General features: G+C 57.8%; 1 protein-coding gene across 3 annotated transcripts; it reads left to right on the top strand.

Annotated features, from left to right (window-relative positions):
- The first annotated feature begins 346 nt into the window (after nt 1–346).
- On the top strand, nt 347–16944 carry CHST1 (carbohydrate sulfotransferase 1). 3 transcript variants are annotated; one of them, XM_059140544.1, is made up of 4 exons: nt 347–794; nt 12745–12866; nt 13538–13634; nt 14785–16944. In XM_059140544.1, exon 4 carries the CDS (start codon nt 14827–14829, stop codon nt 16060–16062), a length of 1236 nt encoding a protein of 411 aa, XP_058996527.1. In that variant the 5' UTR covers nt 347–794; nt 12745–12866; nt 13538–13634; nt 14785–14826; the 3' UTR covers nt 16063–16944. The 3 variants fall into 3 exon arrangements, with proteins under 3 accessions (XP_058996527.1, XP_058996543.1, XP_058996534.1); XM_059140560.1 differs by having other exon boundaries at nt 12739–12866; XM_059140551.1 differs by lacking the exon at nt 12745–12866.
- The last annotated feature ends 483 nt before the right edge of the window (nt 16945–17427 follow it).

The raw sequence follows: 17427 nt of genomic DNA, 5'->3' as shown, positions 1-17427 counted from the left end.
CTCCAGCCGGACTTCCTGGGGGGCACTCAAGCCTGGGTGAGCGCCCTCAGTGGGCGGGCTGGGAGGGTGTGGGAAGAGGTGACGGCGGGCAGCCCGGGTCCTCGCCTGCCCACCTCCTGAGCCGCGGGGTGTGGGTGTGGCTCCCTCGAGGAGGGGGTACGGCGGGGGGGGGGTGGGATTGGCACGGGAGCCGGCCTACGGAAGGGGCGTCCGGAGCGCAGGAGGCTGGGGCAGCGCAGGGCGGCGCGGGGGAGCGGGAGGGCGTGCGCTGGAGGGGTGGGGAAGAGAAGGGGGCGGGCGGCCGCCGAGGGGCGGGCGGCTTCGGGGGGGTGGAGCCCGGACCGCAGCGCCCGCCGCTCGCTCGGCGCTATAGCCGCCGCAGCCGCTCCGGGCTTCGGTCGCAAGGCGGGCGGGCGGGCGCGCTCGGCGAGGCTCTTGCGGCTGCTACTCTCCTCCCGTGCCCGGGGGCTGCGGCGCGCTGGGTCCCGGCCCCTCGCCGGGTGCCCCTCGGGCCCTCGCGCCCCCGTCCCCAGTTCCGCGCCCTGCCCGGGAGAACGCTCTGCGCTGGCCGGGCCGCCCCGGGCTCGCGCCCCCGGGTCATGAAGAGGGGCCCGTGAGGGGCCCGCGGAGGCGGTGGAAGAAGAGGGAGGAGGGAGGCCGAGGAGGAGGGCGCGGAAGGCGGAGGATGCCGCCGCCGCCGCCGCCGCCCGCCGGCTGCCGGCGAGCCTGACTCCAGACCTGAGGATGGAGCCGGCGCTGGGCTCTGCAGCGGCTCCCGGTGCGCCCCCAACCAGGTATCGGCCGGGCCCGGCGGGCCCCGGGAGGGCGGGAGCGGACCCTCGCCGCAGCAGCGGGAGGGGCGCGGGCGCGGTGGGAGACGCCCCTCCGCTCGAGGACAGTCGCCGCCGCCGGGGCGGGGAGGGGGGAGGACGGCACCGCGTTGGGCGCAGGGAGGGCTCCCCCGGCCGGTGGCGGGTGAGCGCCGCGACCACCCCGGCTCTCCCCGCCCCCATTCGGCGAGGGCAGCAAACTTGAGAGGCGCGGCGGCCCCGAGGCGGCCCGCTCCCCGCGGCTGCGGAGCGCACTCGGGGGGTGCCCGGGGCTCGCCGTCCCACAGCCTGCGGGGCTCTGGGCTGCTGAGGCTCTTCGAGACCCTGAGATCCCACGCCTGCACCAACTTTCCAAACCAGGGCTGCACCGGGAGGCAGGGGGCTGCTCTGGGCTTCCTGCCCCTGGCTCGGCTCCGAACCTGCACCAGTCACTCTGCCTTGAGCCGGATGGATGGTGCAGAGACCCCCCACGGGAAGGCAGAACAGCCTACCCTCCTGCTCTTCTCTGGGTAGGACCCCGGGAGCAGCCCCTTTCAGGCTGCGGGAACCCATTGCTTGCTTTCACAGTAATAGCCCTGAGTAGCCCTGGCGGGGATGCTAGGGGTTAAAAGGTAAGACCTGAGGATTGCCCTAGGGTGGTACCCTGGCTTGATTTGCCGTGCCACAGGGTGCCCCCTCCCCCCCATCCCAGGCCTGCGGGTTCCCAGGATTAGGTTCCTTACCTCTGGTGCAGGTTTCCTTCCGATGGACTTAAGCAGGTGGCTTCTAAGAAGGACCCTGGAGACCAGCATCTTTTGGAGGGCTGGTGGGGCAGGGAGCAGAGGGCACTTAGGATTAGGGGCAAGAGGCCGGCCCTCTGGCTGGGAAAGAAGCTGCTCTGGCAAGCCAAAGGAATGATGTATTAAGAGGCAAGCAGGTGGGGGCTAAGGTACCAGGTACCCGCCTTCAGGGCTTTCTGGATCCCTTGTTATGGGGCCGGCTGTCTTAGGCAGAGACCTTACCTGGACAGGCAGTTCCAAGGCTCCAGTCCTCAACAACTGGGGACACTCACAGGCATCACCATGACCCTGTTTCTTTTTCCAAGTGTTCTCACCGACATGACTCACACATTGGATTCACCAGGGAGGTATCAAGCCTCCAACCTGCTCCCTTACCCTCCCTCCTGGGTCTTCAGGGAGCAGCTAGGGAAAGGAGGGGGCGGATTTGCCCTTGGGCCTTAGGCACCCCCCCCCCCCGCCCCCTGCCCCCAATCCCCAGCCTGGCCCTCCACTGTAGATTTTCATTTCCCTGCTATGTCTCTGTTGGGGACAGGTGAGCTGTCCTAGGCCAGGCCAGGGTGGGGCCAATGGGGAGGAAGTCTCTGCTAAAGATCCGCCCCTCACCCTGCTGGCACCCATACTTAACACAGCATCCTCATGTCAAAGCAGAATACATTTCCCCCTTAAAATCTAAGTTTCCCTCTTTGCTAAATATTGCAATGCTTTTAGCCAGAGGTTTCCTCCTCTGCACTGGAAGTCAAGCTCCTCTTGCAGACAGCTTTCCTCCTCCGTGGCCTCTCAGCCACCTCTGCTATGTTCAGGCCCTAAGTAGGAAAGCTGCAGATCCCCCTTACCTCTTACCACCCCCCCCCCCAAGGGTCCTAATTCCAGAGGAAGGGCATCGATGCACTCCTGGTGCTGACGTAAGGGTCATGTTTGCTGGCTGCAGACAACAGAGGTGTACATTTGTGCTCCCCTGAGTCTGCAGAGGGGCCCAGAAAGCAGGTTCTCATGGATCTGGGGGCAACAAGCCTGTACCCCTCTGGGTTCCCCTTGCCCGCATCCCTGTCTCCTTCTCTTGCCCACTGTGGCTCTCTCTTTACTTTTCAAACTCACTCTGCATTGGTGCGGGGAGGGAGCATTTGATATTCATAATCTGGTTCAGAGAAGGTCCCGAAGCCCTGAGTCACTGTATGGTTTCCATGGAAACAGACTTGTTCTGAGGACTCGGTGTAGCGCGGCAGTGGTGGGGGAGAAGGGAAACATATAGTAAAATCGGGCTCCACAAGTGTGGCAGGAGTTGGGCCAACTCCCTTTGATAGGGGCAGGGAGAGGCTGGGCAAGGCTCTGGGGACCCTGCAGGAGGGTCTGCCTCTCCCTACCCTCTGTGGTCCCCACCCTGGGAGCTGCTCAGCTTTCCTTGCCGCTTTTGGCAGATTGCTGCTGCTCCCATGGGCCTCCTGGTGAGGTGTCCAGGCTCATCGCTGCCACCATATGCCTCACTTTCCTCTTCTGTGAAATGGGGGGGAGAAAGCACACCTAGCTTTTGGGGGGCTGTGAAGGTCAAATCCACTGATAAGAAGAATGCATTCGTAATCATGGAGCCATGGCAGGTGTTCAGTAAGTGTTATTACTGCTAATTCAGGGGGTTGGAAGGAGCACCGCCTGTGTGGTCAGACCTGCGTCTGTCCTCTTGTGCAGGTGGTCTTGACCTCAGGCAGGGCTGGCCTCTTGCTTCGGAAGAGCTCTCCCCAGCCGCCCCATCTGGGAACCAGCCATCCATTCCTTCTTCCCACAAAGCATTTATTTAGGTTGCTGCGGGCCCGTCACCGTGCTAGGGAGGCCTGGCTCATGTTCAAACCCCACCTGTCTAGGAGCCTTGTGGGAACAAATTCTTCTAAGTCCAGATGGATGGGCAGCTTTCTGCCTCAGCCTCCTTGGGATCGGGCCAGAGGGAGAGGGACAGGACAGGTTCTGAGGATAGAAGGGTTTGGGGTGGGGAAGCTCTTCCTGATCCTGGAGATGCCTCTCCCTCCTGATGAAAGAGGGATCAGGAACTCTGCAGAAAGAAGAGAGACCCTGCCCTCCTCCCCCCATCTCCCCAGGTGAGAACTTCGATTGCTGAAGGGTTCCCAGCACACTCCACGAGTCTGGACAGTTCGGAGCTCTAGCCGGACTCCCCAGCTCATGTGTCATTGCCCAGACAGCTGGGAGAGGGGCCTGACCCCTTACGCTCTCAGCAGTGTCATCAGAGCCATGGCTTGGGGACATTGTGGGCACTAGGGATGGCTTATTCTGTCTCCCTCACTAGCCCTTCTCTGCCTGGCCACCCTCCTCTCCCTGGCCTGCAGACAACGCCTCGTCCTGTCTGAAGGTGGGCTTCAGCTCCGAGCTCCTTCCCTCACCCCCATCACTACCAGCTCTCCGAGAGCAGCAGAGATTCCTAGAGATGCTTCCGTATCTCTCAGCCCTTCTCTCTTACAGATGGGAAAACCAGTTCAGGTTTGCTCCTAGGACCCACACCCAAGCTAGCGGTGGCTGCTCCCAGCTCCACCCCAGCCCTGGGGATGGCTTTTCCTCGCCCCTGGCTCTCCAGGTGGCCCCAGGTGCTGCCCAGCCCACACATCCACCCTCCTGGCCCCCCAAATAGCAGTTTCCTGCCAAGCTTCTCCCCACCTCCCCGTTCCCCCCCCCCGCCCCCGCCCCAACCAGGTCTCTCTGGACCGCTTTGCTGTCCTCATTGGTGTTCACAACACCTTCCAATTTAATATCCTCTACAAATTTCATTAACGGACTGTTTACTCCCTCTCTCAGGATCATTAATGAAGATGTCAGATAAGATCTGACCCAGTGCTGGGTCTGGGCCGCCCTGCCCCCGCTCCCAGAATCTGTCCCGCAGCCCCTTCCGCCTGGGCACGCCTCCTCCCCTCAGGACTCTTGGGACCTGCCCCCCTCCTGCTTCCGGCCCCATGACAAGTGCTGAGGGCCAAGTCTGTTTGAATTAATTTTGTAAGATTACTTGAGGCGCTGTATCAAATGCTTTGCTAAAAATCAAGATATATTACCCTGCCTGCATTTCCTTCATCTACCGGTCTTGTAATTCTATCAAGAAAGCTATCAAGTTTGTCAAGCATGATTTGTTCTTTATAAATCCCCACGGTGCCGCGTGGGGGCACAGAGTTCCCGCGTTTTCTAAATGTTTAGAGATTCCCTCTTTGTGTTTGCTCCTTGATTAGAGCTGGAAGGCTGGGAGCTGGGAATTGTGGGGAGGTGCGTCTCTTCCTCTGGGATGGGGAACGGGGCAAAGCTCCTCCCTTCTCCAGGTCTCTGCTGGGGGCAGTGAGTTTAGTGCCCACGGAGTACCTCGCAGCCACTGCGGGCCCCAGCCTGGCTAGTGAGGGTGGGGGATGGACCCAGGGCTCAGGCTCGAGGGCTGGTTGTTTTCCCTCAGGGTTCTGCAGGCAGATGAGGAAGAGAGATAAGTCTGAAGCTAGCATTCGGGAAGTATCATTAACTGAGTGATTGCCTTGACTCTGTGCTCAGATCTCATTTGAGCCCCTCCCCTGCCCTGGGAGGTGGGTGTGGGCTCCCTCTCCGGTACCTGGGGGACCTGCGACTCCGGGAGGGTAAGGCTGTCCAGGACCCAAGGTCTGGGTTTCTCACCTGCTGCTATGTTGCTCCTAACCACTCAAGGCAGCAGTATAGAGTAGTCAGGAGACCTAATTGGGGTGGTTCAGACAGAGGATTTCAGGAGGTTGGAGGGGGAAGGAGGGAAAGCCTTCATGAAGAACCTGGGAGAGGTGAGGACCTCACACACTGTGCTCCGTGCTCCGTAGCCTGAGTCCAGTTCCCCTGCTAGGCACTTCTGAGCTATGGGAGTGAGTCACGTCACTTCTGTGAGCCTCTGTCACCTGTGTCATGGAGCCTGCTGTAGTCCTTAACTCCTGAGCTTGGAGAGACGGTCCAATAAAGTGGGGCATGAAAGGTATGTCACACAGTTCTAGGCCCTCAGCGAGCAGCCATTCTGTCCTGTCCAGGTCCCTGTTGGTGTGGGGCAGGGACACTCATCCGATTTCTTGTGCCCAGTGGGTGGCTCTCCCTAACGCTTCTCATCCAGGAGACAGCAGTGACAGGGTGAGCCACACCAGCATCCATGCACAGGGGCGTCCGTGCAAGCTGCTGTGGGCTGGTGGTCAGTTCTAGGCTTAGGGAGCAGGGAGACCTTATCCTGGTCTTGAGCCCAAACCCTAAATCCCATTCTAGACCATTTGAGGCCAGGTACAAATAAAGACGTTCTTTGGCATCCTCTTGGCTACATAGGATTTGGACATTCCTGGGCTTTCTGGGCAAGAAACATACTCACGCTTCCCTCTCCTTGCCTAGCCAGACTGCTCTGGCTGCTGTCAGGTGTGATACTGCACCAGCCGTGTCCACACCCACCACCTCTTCCAAGCTTCGTGATAATCTTCCTTTTTGTCATTCAGCTGGGAGGGAGAGCCCCCTGGGAAGTGGTGAGGTGGCAGAGACTTGATGCCAGTCACGACTGGGGTCCTGTCTGCGTATCTGCTCCCGCAGCTCCCTCCATCGTGCGTGAGAGGCTCAGGTGAGCCTCTCCCATGCCCAGCTCGCCTCCCCAGGGTCCAGCTGGGGCGGAGGCTGGAGACTCCAGCACTGGGGTCAGAGGGCCCCCCTCCCACCCCTCCAACAGCAGCTGCTAATTAGCTCCTGCGGGAGGTTTCCCATCCTTGAAGCTGGGAGGATGGGTCAAAGCCCTGGTATCCAGGGGGTGGAGCCTTGGTACTATTCCGACTCCGACTCCGGCTGTGGCTGCTGAGAAGGAGGGGGTGGTGAGTTGGGGGGGTGTAGAGGGGGACAGGAAACCGGGGCCTTTCCGCCCAGAGTCGGGGCAGAAGGGTCCGCCTACCACAAGCCAGGCTGTGGTAGGACCAGCCGGAGGGAAGGAGGGAACCGGGTCCTTCTGACTCATCCCTCCTCCGTGAGGCGCCGGGCACACCGGGGCCTTGTGCCAGGAGGTCAGTCACTCTCCCCGCTGCTGGGGAAAACTTTCCTCTGGTCAGGCCAGGACCCCGCCAAGCCGCTGGGCCCACAGCAGGACCGCGGGGCAGTCTCTGTCCCTTGGACAGCAAGTGTCTCCAGCCACACGGGCCATGGCCGCTTTTGGGCAGGAGGCTGCGGCATCCGTTTTAACTTCCTTAAACATTTTCAGGCCATTACAGTTCGTCTGTAGCTTTGAGCGGCCCTTGAAAATGACACTCCTGGTTCGTTCTTACTGGGTCCCTGCTCTGGGCCCAGCACTGTGCTAACTTTTTGATGTTTTTTGGCTTTCTGTCTCACAACCCAAGTATTTGGAAGATACTGTGCCTGTCTTTCCCATTTCACAGATGAGGACAACTGAGGTCTATGGAATAAGTTAAGCACCTCGCTCAAGGTCTCGTAGCTATCAAGCAATAGCAGTGAGGTTCAAACCCAGGGCTGTCCAGCCCCACAGCTAGGGGGCCCAACCACCACCCAGTTATACCTGTGGGTAACTTTCTAAGGACACTTGAGGCACCCATGGGGGTCTCTGATGTCATGATGTGTGGACATCAGAGGGATCTGCTGGAGATACCAGAGCTCCCAGGGGGCAGCCGAGTGTCTCTGCTGCGGGTGGGATTTGGTGGACAGTCACTTTCTGGAACCACGACTGTGAGAACTTGTCCCGCTGAATGTGCCTGAAAGAATTACTGGTTCTACCTGCGGGATCTGTTGGTAGTTATGGGGCCCGAGGACTCTGAAGACTGTATACAAACACCATATTTGTGTTGGGCAAATTTTCCGGAGAAGGTCCGCAGGCCTCACACTGTTTCAGCTTGTGGGGGTATCACCCCAAAGAGACATTACCATTGCTTCCCATCACCCCTGGGACGGCCCGGACCACAGAGGCTGATTCTGGATCCCGTGGGATCTCCTTCCCTGGAAGGTTGCACTGGCTGAATTATGTGCCGGCATACCGCTCACCTTGAAGGATGTTGGGAACACAGCCCCATGAAACTCATCCTTGGGCTTATTAGGTATGAGTTCTTGAGAATGGCAGGCTGTGCTCAGGACTCTCTCTAGCAGACCCCTCGGGAGAAATCTTGTGCTGGATTCAGTACCAGGAATGGCTGGACATCTCTTGAGCAGATGATGTAATTCTCATCTCATGGATCCTGTGAAACATGAAGTGACGTATTTCCCTTTTCCCATTGGCTGCCAGGCAGCTCTGACCCAGCTGGGCTGCCTGGAAGTGTCTTGGCTCTTGTGTGCTAACCTAGCTTCTGGTTCTTTCAGACTTCCATACCCTTGTTTTTCATTTGCCTCATTTCACGACCTCACTTTTTTTTTTTTTTTTTTTCAAGGAAGAAAAAACCCCTTGCTGATTTACATGTTTTAGCCTTAACTAAACAAACATCTCTGGTGGGTCAGCCTTGGCTACCACTAGCTACCGCAGACCCAGGGATTAAGCACTTCCTTTCTGCAGTCTCTCCCAGAGGCTTGTTTGCTAACTCCTTCCTCCCCGTCCTGTGCCCCCTGCCCCTTGCTCCAGTTCCTGGGGCTCCGGAGAGCCCCGGGGCTGCTGGCTACTGGCCCCGAAGGCTGGTTGGAAATCTCATGTTCAGGAACTTTATTCTTTACCCTCCCTATCTCCACAGAGCTCTACAAGCTGTTTTTAGGAAGAAAAGGTGGGGAGGGGCGTCATTTCCCCAACTCAGGCTTCTGCTCCTCCCGGCAGTCCCTGTCCCCTGGGAGGTCTCCCTCTTTTTCAGCTCCTGACCTGTGTCTCTCAGCAGCACCCGCTGACTGCCATCCTTTGTGGCCTGCCTGAGCAGACAGAGCCCAGTTCTGGCTGGAAGGTAGTGACTTTGACCCTGGCGCCTTGGAGGTGGGGGAGGGGAGAGCCGGCTGGCAGTGCCCTGGGGTACAGAATTGGAGGCACAGTGAGTTGCCAGTGTGATCTCGGTGCCCCACCCCACCAGGTCTTGCATGGGGCGGCCTTGCTCTCTCCCAGAAAGTTAGTAAACTCAGACAGAACTGAGAGGCTCAGTGTGAACTGCTTTCCTCCCACTGCAGTCTCCTGGCCCCTCCCGCTGGGGCAGCTGGGGTTACCAGAATAGTGGTTGTATATGAATGTATATAAATACTCCCCCTCGCACGCATCCTCTTTTTAAAAACAAGAAGTAGTAACCTACTATTGCACATGTGGTTTCTGGCTCTGGCTTTTTTATCTTGGGCCATGGCCTCGCATTCCGTGTATACAAATCCGTGGAGGCTTCTCTGATATGGTCAGTTGAAAAGAAAACCTTAGGGCAGGGGAGAATACTGCTGTTAAAGGGGTTGAAGCCTCTGCAGTGCCCATGGGTGGGCTTTAGGGGGGGTCCACAAACCCTCTGACTGTGTATGTAAAGTTGTGGATACAAAGGAATCTTTCTGGAAAGAGCGACTGTATCTTTCCAAGTGGCTGTGGCCCCAAAAAGGCAAAAGCCACAGCTCTGGGTTAGATGTGGTTTTACAGAGTAGAAGGGGACAGGAGTTAACCCAGCAGAGGGTGGGGAGCCCCTTGGCTCTTAGGCCCCCTGGGGGCTGCCTGGCTGGGGCTGAGGGGATGGGGTCCAGCTGCCAGCCCTGATACATTTTTTGGAAGATGAACTGGGACTTTCCTGCTCCCAGAGGAGCATCCCCCTGCCAGCAGGGGGGTTCTGACCCTGAAAATGGAGCTTGGGGCCTTCCTGGGATCAGAGAACCCTAGTAGTCAGAGCTTGGAGGCCCTTAGCCTGGATCTGTGGAAATACAGAAGCCAGCGAGGGGCCAGGGGATGAGTCTAAGGTCACCCAGCCAGGGGATGCAGAGGTGTTCCTGCCTGTGATCTTGAGCTCAGTGATCCTTCCCTTGCTAGAGAGGAATGAAACTGGTAAGAGAGGCCCTCTGGATGAAGTGGGGCTGCCCATTGATGCTTGCCTCTTGGTGTGTGGGTGAAGAAAAGAGCATGCACAGAGCAGAGGCCACAGCTCGGGTGGGGGTGTCATCGCACTTCACGGCATCCTGCAACAGCACCTTCCTTGGCTTGAATCCTCACCAGAGGCCCCAGGTAGCATTGGCCGCCAGGAATTCTGAACCCAGTGAAGAACGCAGGGCCAGGAAGCTGTACTACAGGATGTGACCACTAGAGGGCAGCGGGCAAGTCGCTGCGGTGGCCCAGCCGCGGGAAGCTCCCGGGCTGGGAGAGGAGCGGAAGGAAGGGAAGGCACCCAGCAGAGGCCGGCGTGGCAGAGGTCTGGGCACCGCAGCCAGGGAGAATGTCTGTCTAACCGTCAGAGTCGATGAGATCTGTTCTCACGTGCTTACTCGAGACACCGGGCGGACGAGACATTTAATGATAATAGCAATGTACATTCATTGAGTACTTACTTTATGCCGGGCACTGGGTTAATTAGTCCTCACAACAGCCTTGTTAAACGGATCCCCCCTTTCCTGGTGAGAGAACAGAGGCACGGAGAGATTCAGAAACCTGGTCATCAGTGGGGCTCGTGCCAGAGCCCATGTCCTAAGCACGCGGCTGTGCTGCGTTCTATGCCTGGCATTGACTAAATGCTTTAATTCTTTCAATTCTTGCAACTGCTCTATGGTTGTACCCACTTTATAGGTAGGGAAACTGTGGTGCAGAGACTGCTAGTGAATCCAGGTCCGCACACCTGCTCAGTGATATCCAGGTGGGTGTGGTTCCGTGGCTTGAGCCCTGAGCTACGAATTCCAGTTCCCCATTGGAGAGCTGTTTTTCACTCCCACCCTGTGCCCTAATCTGGTACAGAAACCTGAGTTTTCCCCTGGGACTTCACTTCCAACACAAGTTACAGATTCTGAGCTCCTGTGACTAAGGCTTGCCTGCATTTTGACTACCTAGAGGTGGAGGAAGGTCATGCCAAAGGCTGCTCAGAGCCCAGGGAGGGGCTGTGGGGCTCGCAGTCTGGCTTGGAGGACAAGGGTATTGAAGAGTTCCTTGCAGTGGCCAGAGCTCCCCTGGGAACAGCAGGACCTGGCCCTGGGGCCTCTGGTTTCCAGGGCAGATGCCTCCAGCATACCAAGGAAGCTTGGCCAGTCCTAAGCCCGGCTCCGCCAGACTGGCAGGAGAGCAGGGGCATTTCTAGCAGGGTCTGACTTTCTTCATCTTCCTGTTCCCATGCCCTCACTTTGCCCTCCTGGGAGGCAGGGGGATGGCCTGAGGCTAAGCCTTTGAACACATTGCCCTTGCTCAGGCTATACCTTGGGGACCCGAGCCCTACTTTCTTAGGGATTTAGAATGAGATCCTTCATTTACTCCTGATTTATTAGCCAAGGCAGCGGTTTCTCATCTTGGCCTTAAATTTCTCTGGGCTGGGGTGGGAGGAGGTGGTGGGGAGGCTCCCCTTGGTGGGTGAATTCTGGTGGTACCAGAATCTTTGAGTAAAGTGAAATCTCCCCCAGCCTTCTGTTTCCTGTCTTGGTGGGAACCAAAAGGGATTAAATGTAGTGGGTCAAGGAGGGGGATTTGAGCATGGGCTCCAGAGAACACTGCCTGGGCAGGAATTCTGGCTCTGGCCCCTTACTAGGAGTGTGAGCTGGGGAAATTAATCTGTAAAATGGGGATATGAGGACATCGACCACATAGGCTTGGTGTGAGGGCGAGAGGCATTTTTCACTCCCACCCTTGCTTCCCTCATGTTCTCCCCTATCTATAATGCCTAGAACAGTGCCTGGATCTTGCTGGATAGCTGACAGATCTTTATGAATAAGTACAAAAAGAGTCCATCCTAGAGATGTGTATTAGGACATTGCAACTGTGGACTCTTACTCAAATAACTTAAAAGTATTATCTGTACGATTATTAATGGTATTCTCTACCTGTTCTTTAGAGGCATCTGTCTTGGGACACTGAGGCAGGGATCGGCCCGCATTTCGCAGGAGAATCTAATTTAATGCAAGGAGGCAGTTTTCTCTGGGTACCTCAGCGAACCCTGTTGATGGAGTCAGCGTTCTCTGCAGCCCTGTGGTGAGGTGGGGGTGGGATGGGCTGGAGTCAGGGCTGTGGTTTTCTGTGATCACACTGGAGGTTCCCAAGAGTCTAGGTTGTGTTCTTCCCATAGTTACCGCCACCTGGTGATGTGGTACTCTTCCCTGTAGGTACTGAGCACAGGCTCAAACTTAAAATTGGACTCTTAAGCCCCAGAGCCTAAGCCCTTAAGCCCCAGAGCTGGCCCGATGTCCTCTCAGCTCAGCCTCTGCGCCCCTCCTGGAGGCAGCCAGACTGTTTCAGCTCTGTTCCTTCTCCGCTAAGCTGATGGCAAAGGGGCCAGAGCACTGGCCTAAGAGTCTGATGCAGATGGATTTGAGTCTCTGCTATTCCTTATTTGCTTCTGCACATTTGCTTAGTCTTTGAGCCTCAGTTTCTCCACCTAAACAAGGGAAGACCCTGACCTCCCAGAGGGGGCTGTAAGGAATATTGTGGTGTTTGGAGTTGGCTGAGCCAGGCAGCAGGGCAGGTTTGGGAACTGAGGATCTACGAACCCCTCCCTGAAAGGAGCTGTGCCAAATAGCGGGATGTGGGAAGAATATTCACAAAGCACAAGTTCAGCCCCTCCCCACCCCTGGCCATGAACGTTGATCCACAAGACATTGATCAACAAGACCAGACAGCAAAGGAAAGGATCTCTAAGTGTTACATTACAGATCATCTGTACCCTTGCAATGCCCGGTCTCTCTCTGGCTGATCTATACATCGGCTGGGGACATCAGCTGGATGAAGGCCAGGTGTGTGTAAGCTGGAGAAACAAGGTCAGGTCTCCTCAGAGGGAAAGTGGGGGCTCTGGGGAACCTGTGAGATGTGTGTTAAACCAGGCACGTGAGCTCAGGCAGGTCACCCCACTCTCTGAGTCTTAGCTTCCTCGCCTGTGAAATGGAGCTAATCCTGGCTTCCCTGTGATGCTCCCGCGCAGAATAAAATTCACGAATGCAGGTAAAATGCTTAGGAAGTATTCGATGGATGCTAACTAAAATAATGCCACAGTCTTGGGTTTGTACTTAGAATCCGCGAACAGCATCCAGGTCGGGAACGCTCCCTGGTCCACTTATGCTTTGAGTTTTAGGTAGTTGTTCTCGTCTCCGGTGTGGTTGGAAGAAGAACCTCCCTCCTTGGCTGTCCCTTCTGCGTGGTTCTCGGTGTCTGGGCTGTCCGGACGGAGCTGTCATTTCCACCTGGAGGTCTGGGGTGAGCACCCCCTGCCTTGGTGATTTCTACCAAACCCCTCTTGGGGAGTCACTGAAAAAGTCAAATTTTGAAGGGTCAGGCTGGTCTATTGATTTAAAACACAGAACCCGTCGGGACTGTGCTCTGGCCTAGTTTTCTGGAATAACTTTGACTCTGATGCTGTTCCATGGTTCGGTGCTGAGCCCTGTGTCTGGTCACCAGAGCTGAACACAGCTAGGGAGGCCCCAGGTTATTTGTGGTCAGTGGATTTCTTCGCAACTCCCCTGGACGGTGGCTGTGAGGGGTCCTCCCCGGGGTGATTGCCTGCGTAGGATTCCCACTCTTGGTTAGCTGAGGGTGTAAGCTTGCCAGCTCCCTGCCCACTGGGTCCTGGTGTGAGGGTCTTGGACCTGCCAGGAAGGGATGGGTAAGGGGTGGGGGAGGTGGATAGAAGGCTCAGGAGTCAGGAGGCCATATCCCAGGGGATAAAATGTGTCCCTGGCATAGCTGGAGCCCTGAATCAGTCGGGAGATCTGGGAGAGCAGCTGGGGCCCTTGTCGCCCAGCACTGGGGGGCAGTCTGTGGGGCACAAGGTGTAAGAGAGAAGGGGTGGGGGAAGGGCGATGTTGACAGACCAACCCTCCCCACTTCCCCCCTCACCTGGAACCTTTCCCCTCCCTCTCTCTCTACAGTCTGTTGGCCACAGGGCTGCTGCACAGGTTGGGACTGCCGGCTAGGCCAGGAGACCTGGCAGCTGCGGACTCTCTAGCTTGGAGCAGCCCTTCTTTGGTAAGTCGGGGAGCCCTTCCTGCATTCGCTCTGGGAGCAGCCCCAGCCTTCCCTTGGGGCCTGGTAGCTGAGCCAGCCTCTCTATGGGGCAACTTCCGATGCTCCGACTGGCCCCTTGCTCTGGACATTTGGCACGTCCTTCATTTTCCCTGCTTTCCTGGCCATGCCCCCACCCCCCCGCCCCAGGGCCCACCCTTGCTTTCTCTCCATTCTTTGAGATGCCCCTTTTCTTCCACCCCGTCCTCTTCTCCATCCTGCCTGGTTCTCTGGTGCCATTGCTGGGTCCCAGTGGGGTCTCTGAGCGCCCGCCCCCTGTGGTCAGAGGGCTGAGAGCCTAATGGTGGAGGCCCTTGAGGATTGGTTGGGATGGGGGTCCCTGAGGAGCCCGTTCAACCTGCTGTCAGTGGGGGTCATCTGCCCCACACCTGGACCTCTTGCCCCAGTGGCCAGGAGCAAACCTGGAGGGTGCTGGGACCTGGGAAAGGATGCTTTGCAGCAGCCCCTGGACCTTTCTCTGGGCGGGTTGACTCTCATTGGCCCTGGGAGTCTCGGGGGTCCTCATCTGGGTACACTGGGCACCGACAAACCTAAGTTGGGAGGTGGGCTTGATGAGTTGTCCCCCTCTCCTGGCCCAGTGGGTACAGGTGAACAGATCCTCGTGGTGTGTCTCTGACATAAGCACTTTTTTCCTTCTAGGGGTGGTGGGGGGGAATGGAGGAAAGATGACCACATGGGGAGCCCGGTGCTTGCTTGTGGGGGTGAGAGATGTAGGTGGGCCCCAGAGGAGCTGGTAGGGGTGACAGGCAGTGGCAGGGGAATGGCTAGAAGCAGGCACTGGTGGGCCGCTGAGTGTGTGAGCTGGGGAAGATAGCTTCTTGCACAGTGGGGCCCACTAAGGAACTCCACGTTGACAGTGGGAGTCCCCTGCAGCATTCGTTAAACTCTGCATGTGGGAAGTCAATTTGTACGGTCCCCAGAAGCTCCCAAGATTCCCTAGAGAATGTAAAAATCTAGTCTAGAAACTGCTCAGTCCTTAGGCGCATGCGTGTGCATCTGGCAGGGAATCGCGTAGGTCCGGGGCCAGGGCCCCTGGTCTGGTGATGCACCTGGCACAGCCAGCTCCCTGACGGATGCCCACCTTTGCCCGCAGACCTCGCATGGTGGAGAAGCAGCCCCATGAAGGTGCCCAGCCATGCAATGTTCCTGGAAGGCCGTCCTCCTCCTTGCCCTGGCCTCAATCGCCATTCAGTACACGGCCATCCGCACCTTCACCGCCAAGTCCTTCCACACCTGCCCCGGGCTGGCGGAGGCGGGGCTGGCCGAGCGGCTGTGCGAGGAGGGCCCCACCTTCGCCTACAACCTCTCCCGCAAGACCCACATCCTCATCCTGGCCACCACGCGCAGCGGCTCCTCCTTCGTGGGCCAGCTCTTCAACCAGCACCTGGACGTCTTCTACCTGTTCGAGCCCCTCTACCACGTCCAGAACACGCTCATCCCCCGCTTCACCCAGGGCAAGAGCCCCGCGGACCGGCGCGTCATGCTGGGCGCCAGCCGCGACCTCCTGAGGAGCCTCTATGACTGTGACCTCTACTTCCTGGAGAACTACATCAAGCCGCCGCCCGTCAACCACACCACCGACAGGATCTTCCGCCGCGGGGCCAGCAGGGTGCTGTGCTCCCGCCCCGTGTGCGACCCCCCCGGGTCCCCCGACCTGGTGCTGGAGGAGGGGGACTGCGTGCGCAAGTGCGGCCTGTTGAACTTGACCGTGGCCGCCGAGGCCTGTCGTGAGCGCAGCCACGTGGCCATCAAGACAGTGCGGGTGCCCGAGGTGAACGACCTTCGGGCCCTGGTTGAAGACCCCCGGTTAAACCTCAAGGTCATCCAGCTGGTCCGAGACCCGCGTGGCATCCTGGCCTCCCGCAGCGAGACGTTCCGCGACACTTACCGCCTCTGGCGGCTCTGGTATGGCACGGGGAGGAAGCCCTACAACCTGGATGTGACGCAGCTGACCACGGTGTGCGAGGACTTCTCCAACTCCGTGTCCACTGGCCTCATGCGGCCCCCGTGGCTCAAGGGCAAGTACATGTTGGTGCGCTACGAGGACCTGGCCAGGAACCCCATGAAGAAGACCGAGGAGATCTACGGTTTCCTGGGGATCCCCCTGGACAGCCATGTGGCCCGCTGGATCCAGAATAACACGCGGGGCGACCCCACCTTGGGCAAGCACAAATATGGCACCGTCCGAAACTCGGCGGCCACGGCCGAGAAGTGGCGCTTCCGCCTCTCCTACGACATTGTGGCCTTTGCCCAGAACGCCTGCCAGCGGGTGCTGGCGCAGTTGGGCTACAAGATGGCCATGTCGGAGGAGGAGCTCAAGAACCCCTCCGTCAGTCTGGTGGAGGAGCGGGACTTCCGCCCTTTCTCGTGACGAGGGCTGCGTGGGCGGGGGTGAGGGGCACATGGTGTCGGTTTTGATAAAATGGACGGTTTTAACTGTTGCCTTATTTCCCCCTTCCTCTCCCGCCCCGTCTTTGTGTCCTTCCCACCGCCCCACCCCCACCCCCACCCCCCCAGGCCCCGCCCACCCTCCACTCCTTCTGCCTCTTTTTGTCTCTGAAATTTGCACTATGTCTTGGACAGGAATCACTGGGGCAGAGGGGGCGTGAAGCGGGGTAGAGCCCCCAGCCCACCCCCATTCAGACACACGGCTGTTGGGTCTCTGCGTGGATGGTGACAATGTTTACAAGCACCACACTCACACATTCACATACGCACACATGCACACACACGGGCGCCCACGAGGAGAGATATCCCCAAACCGAGGAACTTCTGCAGCATTTCCAGTGGCCCAGTAGTTGGGGTCAGGTAGTTTTGCACTGTCTTACTTCCACAAGGTAAGAGGGTAAAAACAAAAAGGCCACCTCTCTCTAATTTATGAATGGTGTCTAATCCCTCCCCATCCTGCTTCTGTCCCCAAGGCCCTCTGCGCCTCCCCCCCCAGCAGAGAACAGTCTGCACCCACTCCCCCTCCCCAGCCTGCCCTTGCCTGCCTCTGAGCAGGTTTTTACTGTGAGGTGAATGTGGACCTTGTTTATTTTTTCCAGTCTGTGGCGATGCTGTCTGTCTGTCTGAGTCTTGTGGCTGCCCCTGGACAAGTGACGGCTGATAAATCTTATGGGTTTCTGATTGATCTCGGGGTTCATCTGTAATATTTCTTTGTGCCAAAAGAAAAAAAAAAGTGGATCAGTTTGCTAAATGAACGTTGAAATGCTTTATCTGTGTTTTCTGTAAATAAAAGAGTGCAATAATATCTAGGCGTGACTGTGGGACATTCTGAAGGGGTGGCCTGGGTGGGGCCAAGTGGTTCTGGTTTGGGGGATGAGAGAGAAGGAGGTGGAGGCGGGGGTTCAGCGGCCAGTCTCTGGCTTTCAGAACTAGTGGCACTCAATCACTGTCACAACACTCAGCTCAGTGGTTCATTTGCACTCAGTTAGTGAGACCAGGCCCCTTAGAGCCAGGGGTGATGTTCAAAATATGTAACAAGTGGCGTGGCTTGCTGACATGATGTCCAGAGGTCAGGGTGAAGTCCTGGTGGGCCCTTCCTGTGCCAGGTCTTGCAACACCTTTCATTGCTGGGTCTGGGGCCTGGATGGCTGGGAAGGGGGCCCAATCCTGGGGTGGGGTGGCTCAGGGCAATGGCTGCTGGTCAGCTGGCCTGGAGGTATTTCCGTGTTGTAACCACTAGTGCAGGTGGGATATCAGCTGTGCGCACTTCCCTTCCCATCCTTGGCAG

Source organism: Mustela lutreola, chromosome 1 (assembly GCF_030435805.1).
Source record: "Mustela lutreola isolate mMusLut2 chromosome 1, mMusLut2.pri, whole genome shotgun sequence".
Lineage (NCBI taxonomy): Eukaryota > Metazoa > Chordata > Mammalia > Carnivora > Mustelidae > Mustela > Mustela lutreola.
This window is presented reverse-complemented; position numbering and strand designations above follow the sequence as displayed.

Bases quoted from the DNA above. Each gene is read 5' to 3' on its own strand.
- CHST1 (XM_059140551.1), top strand. From the start codon at position 14,827: ATGCAATGTTCCTGGAAGGCCGTCCTCCTCCTTGCCCTGGCCTCAATC.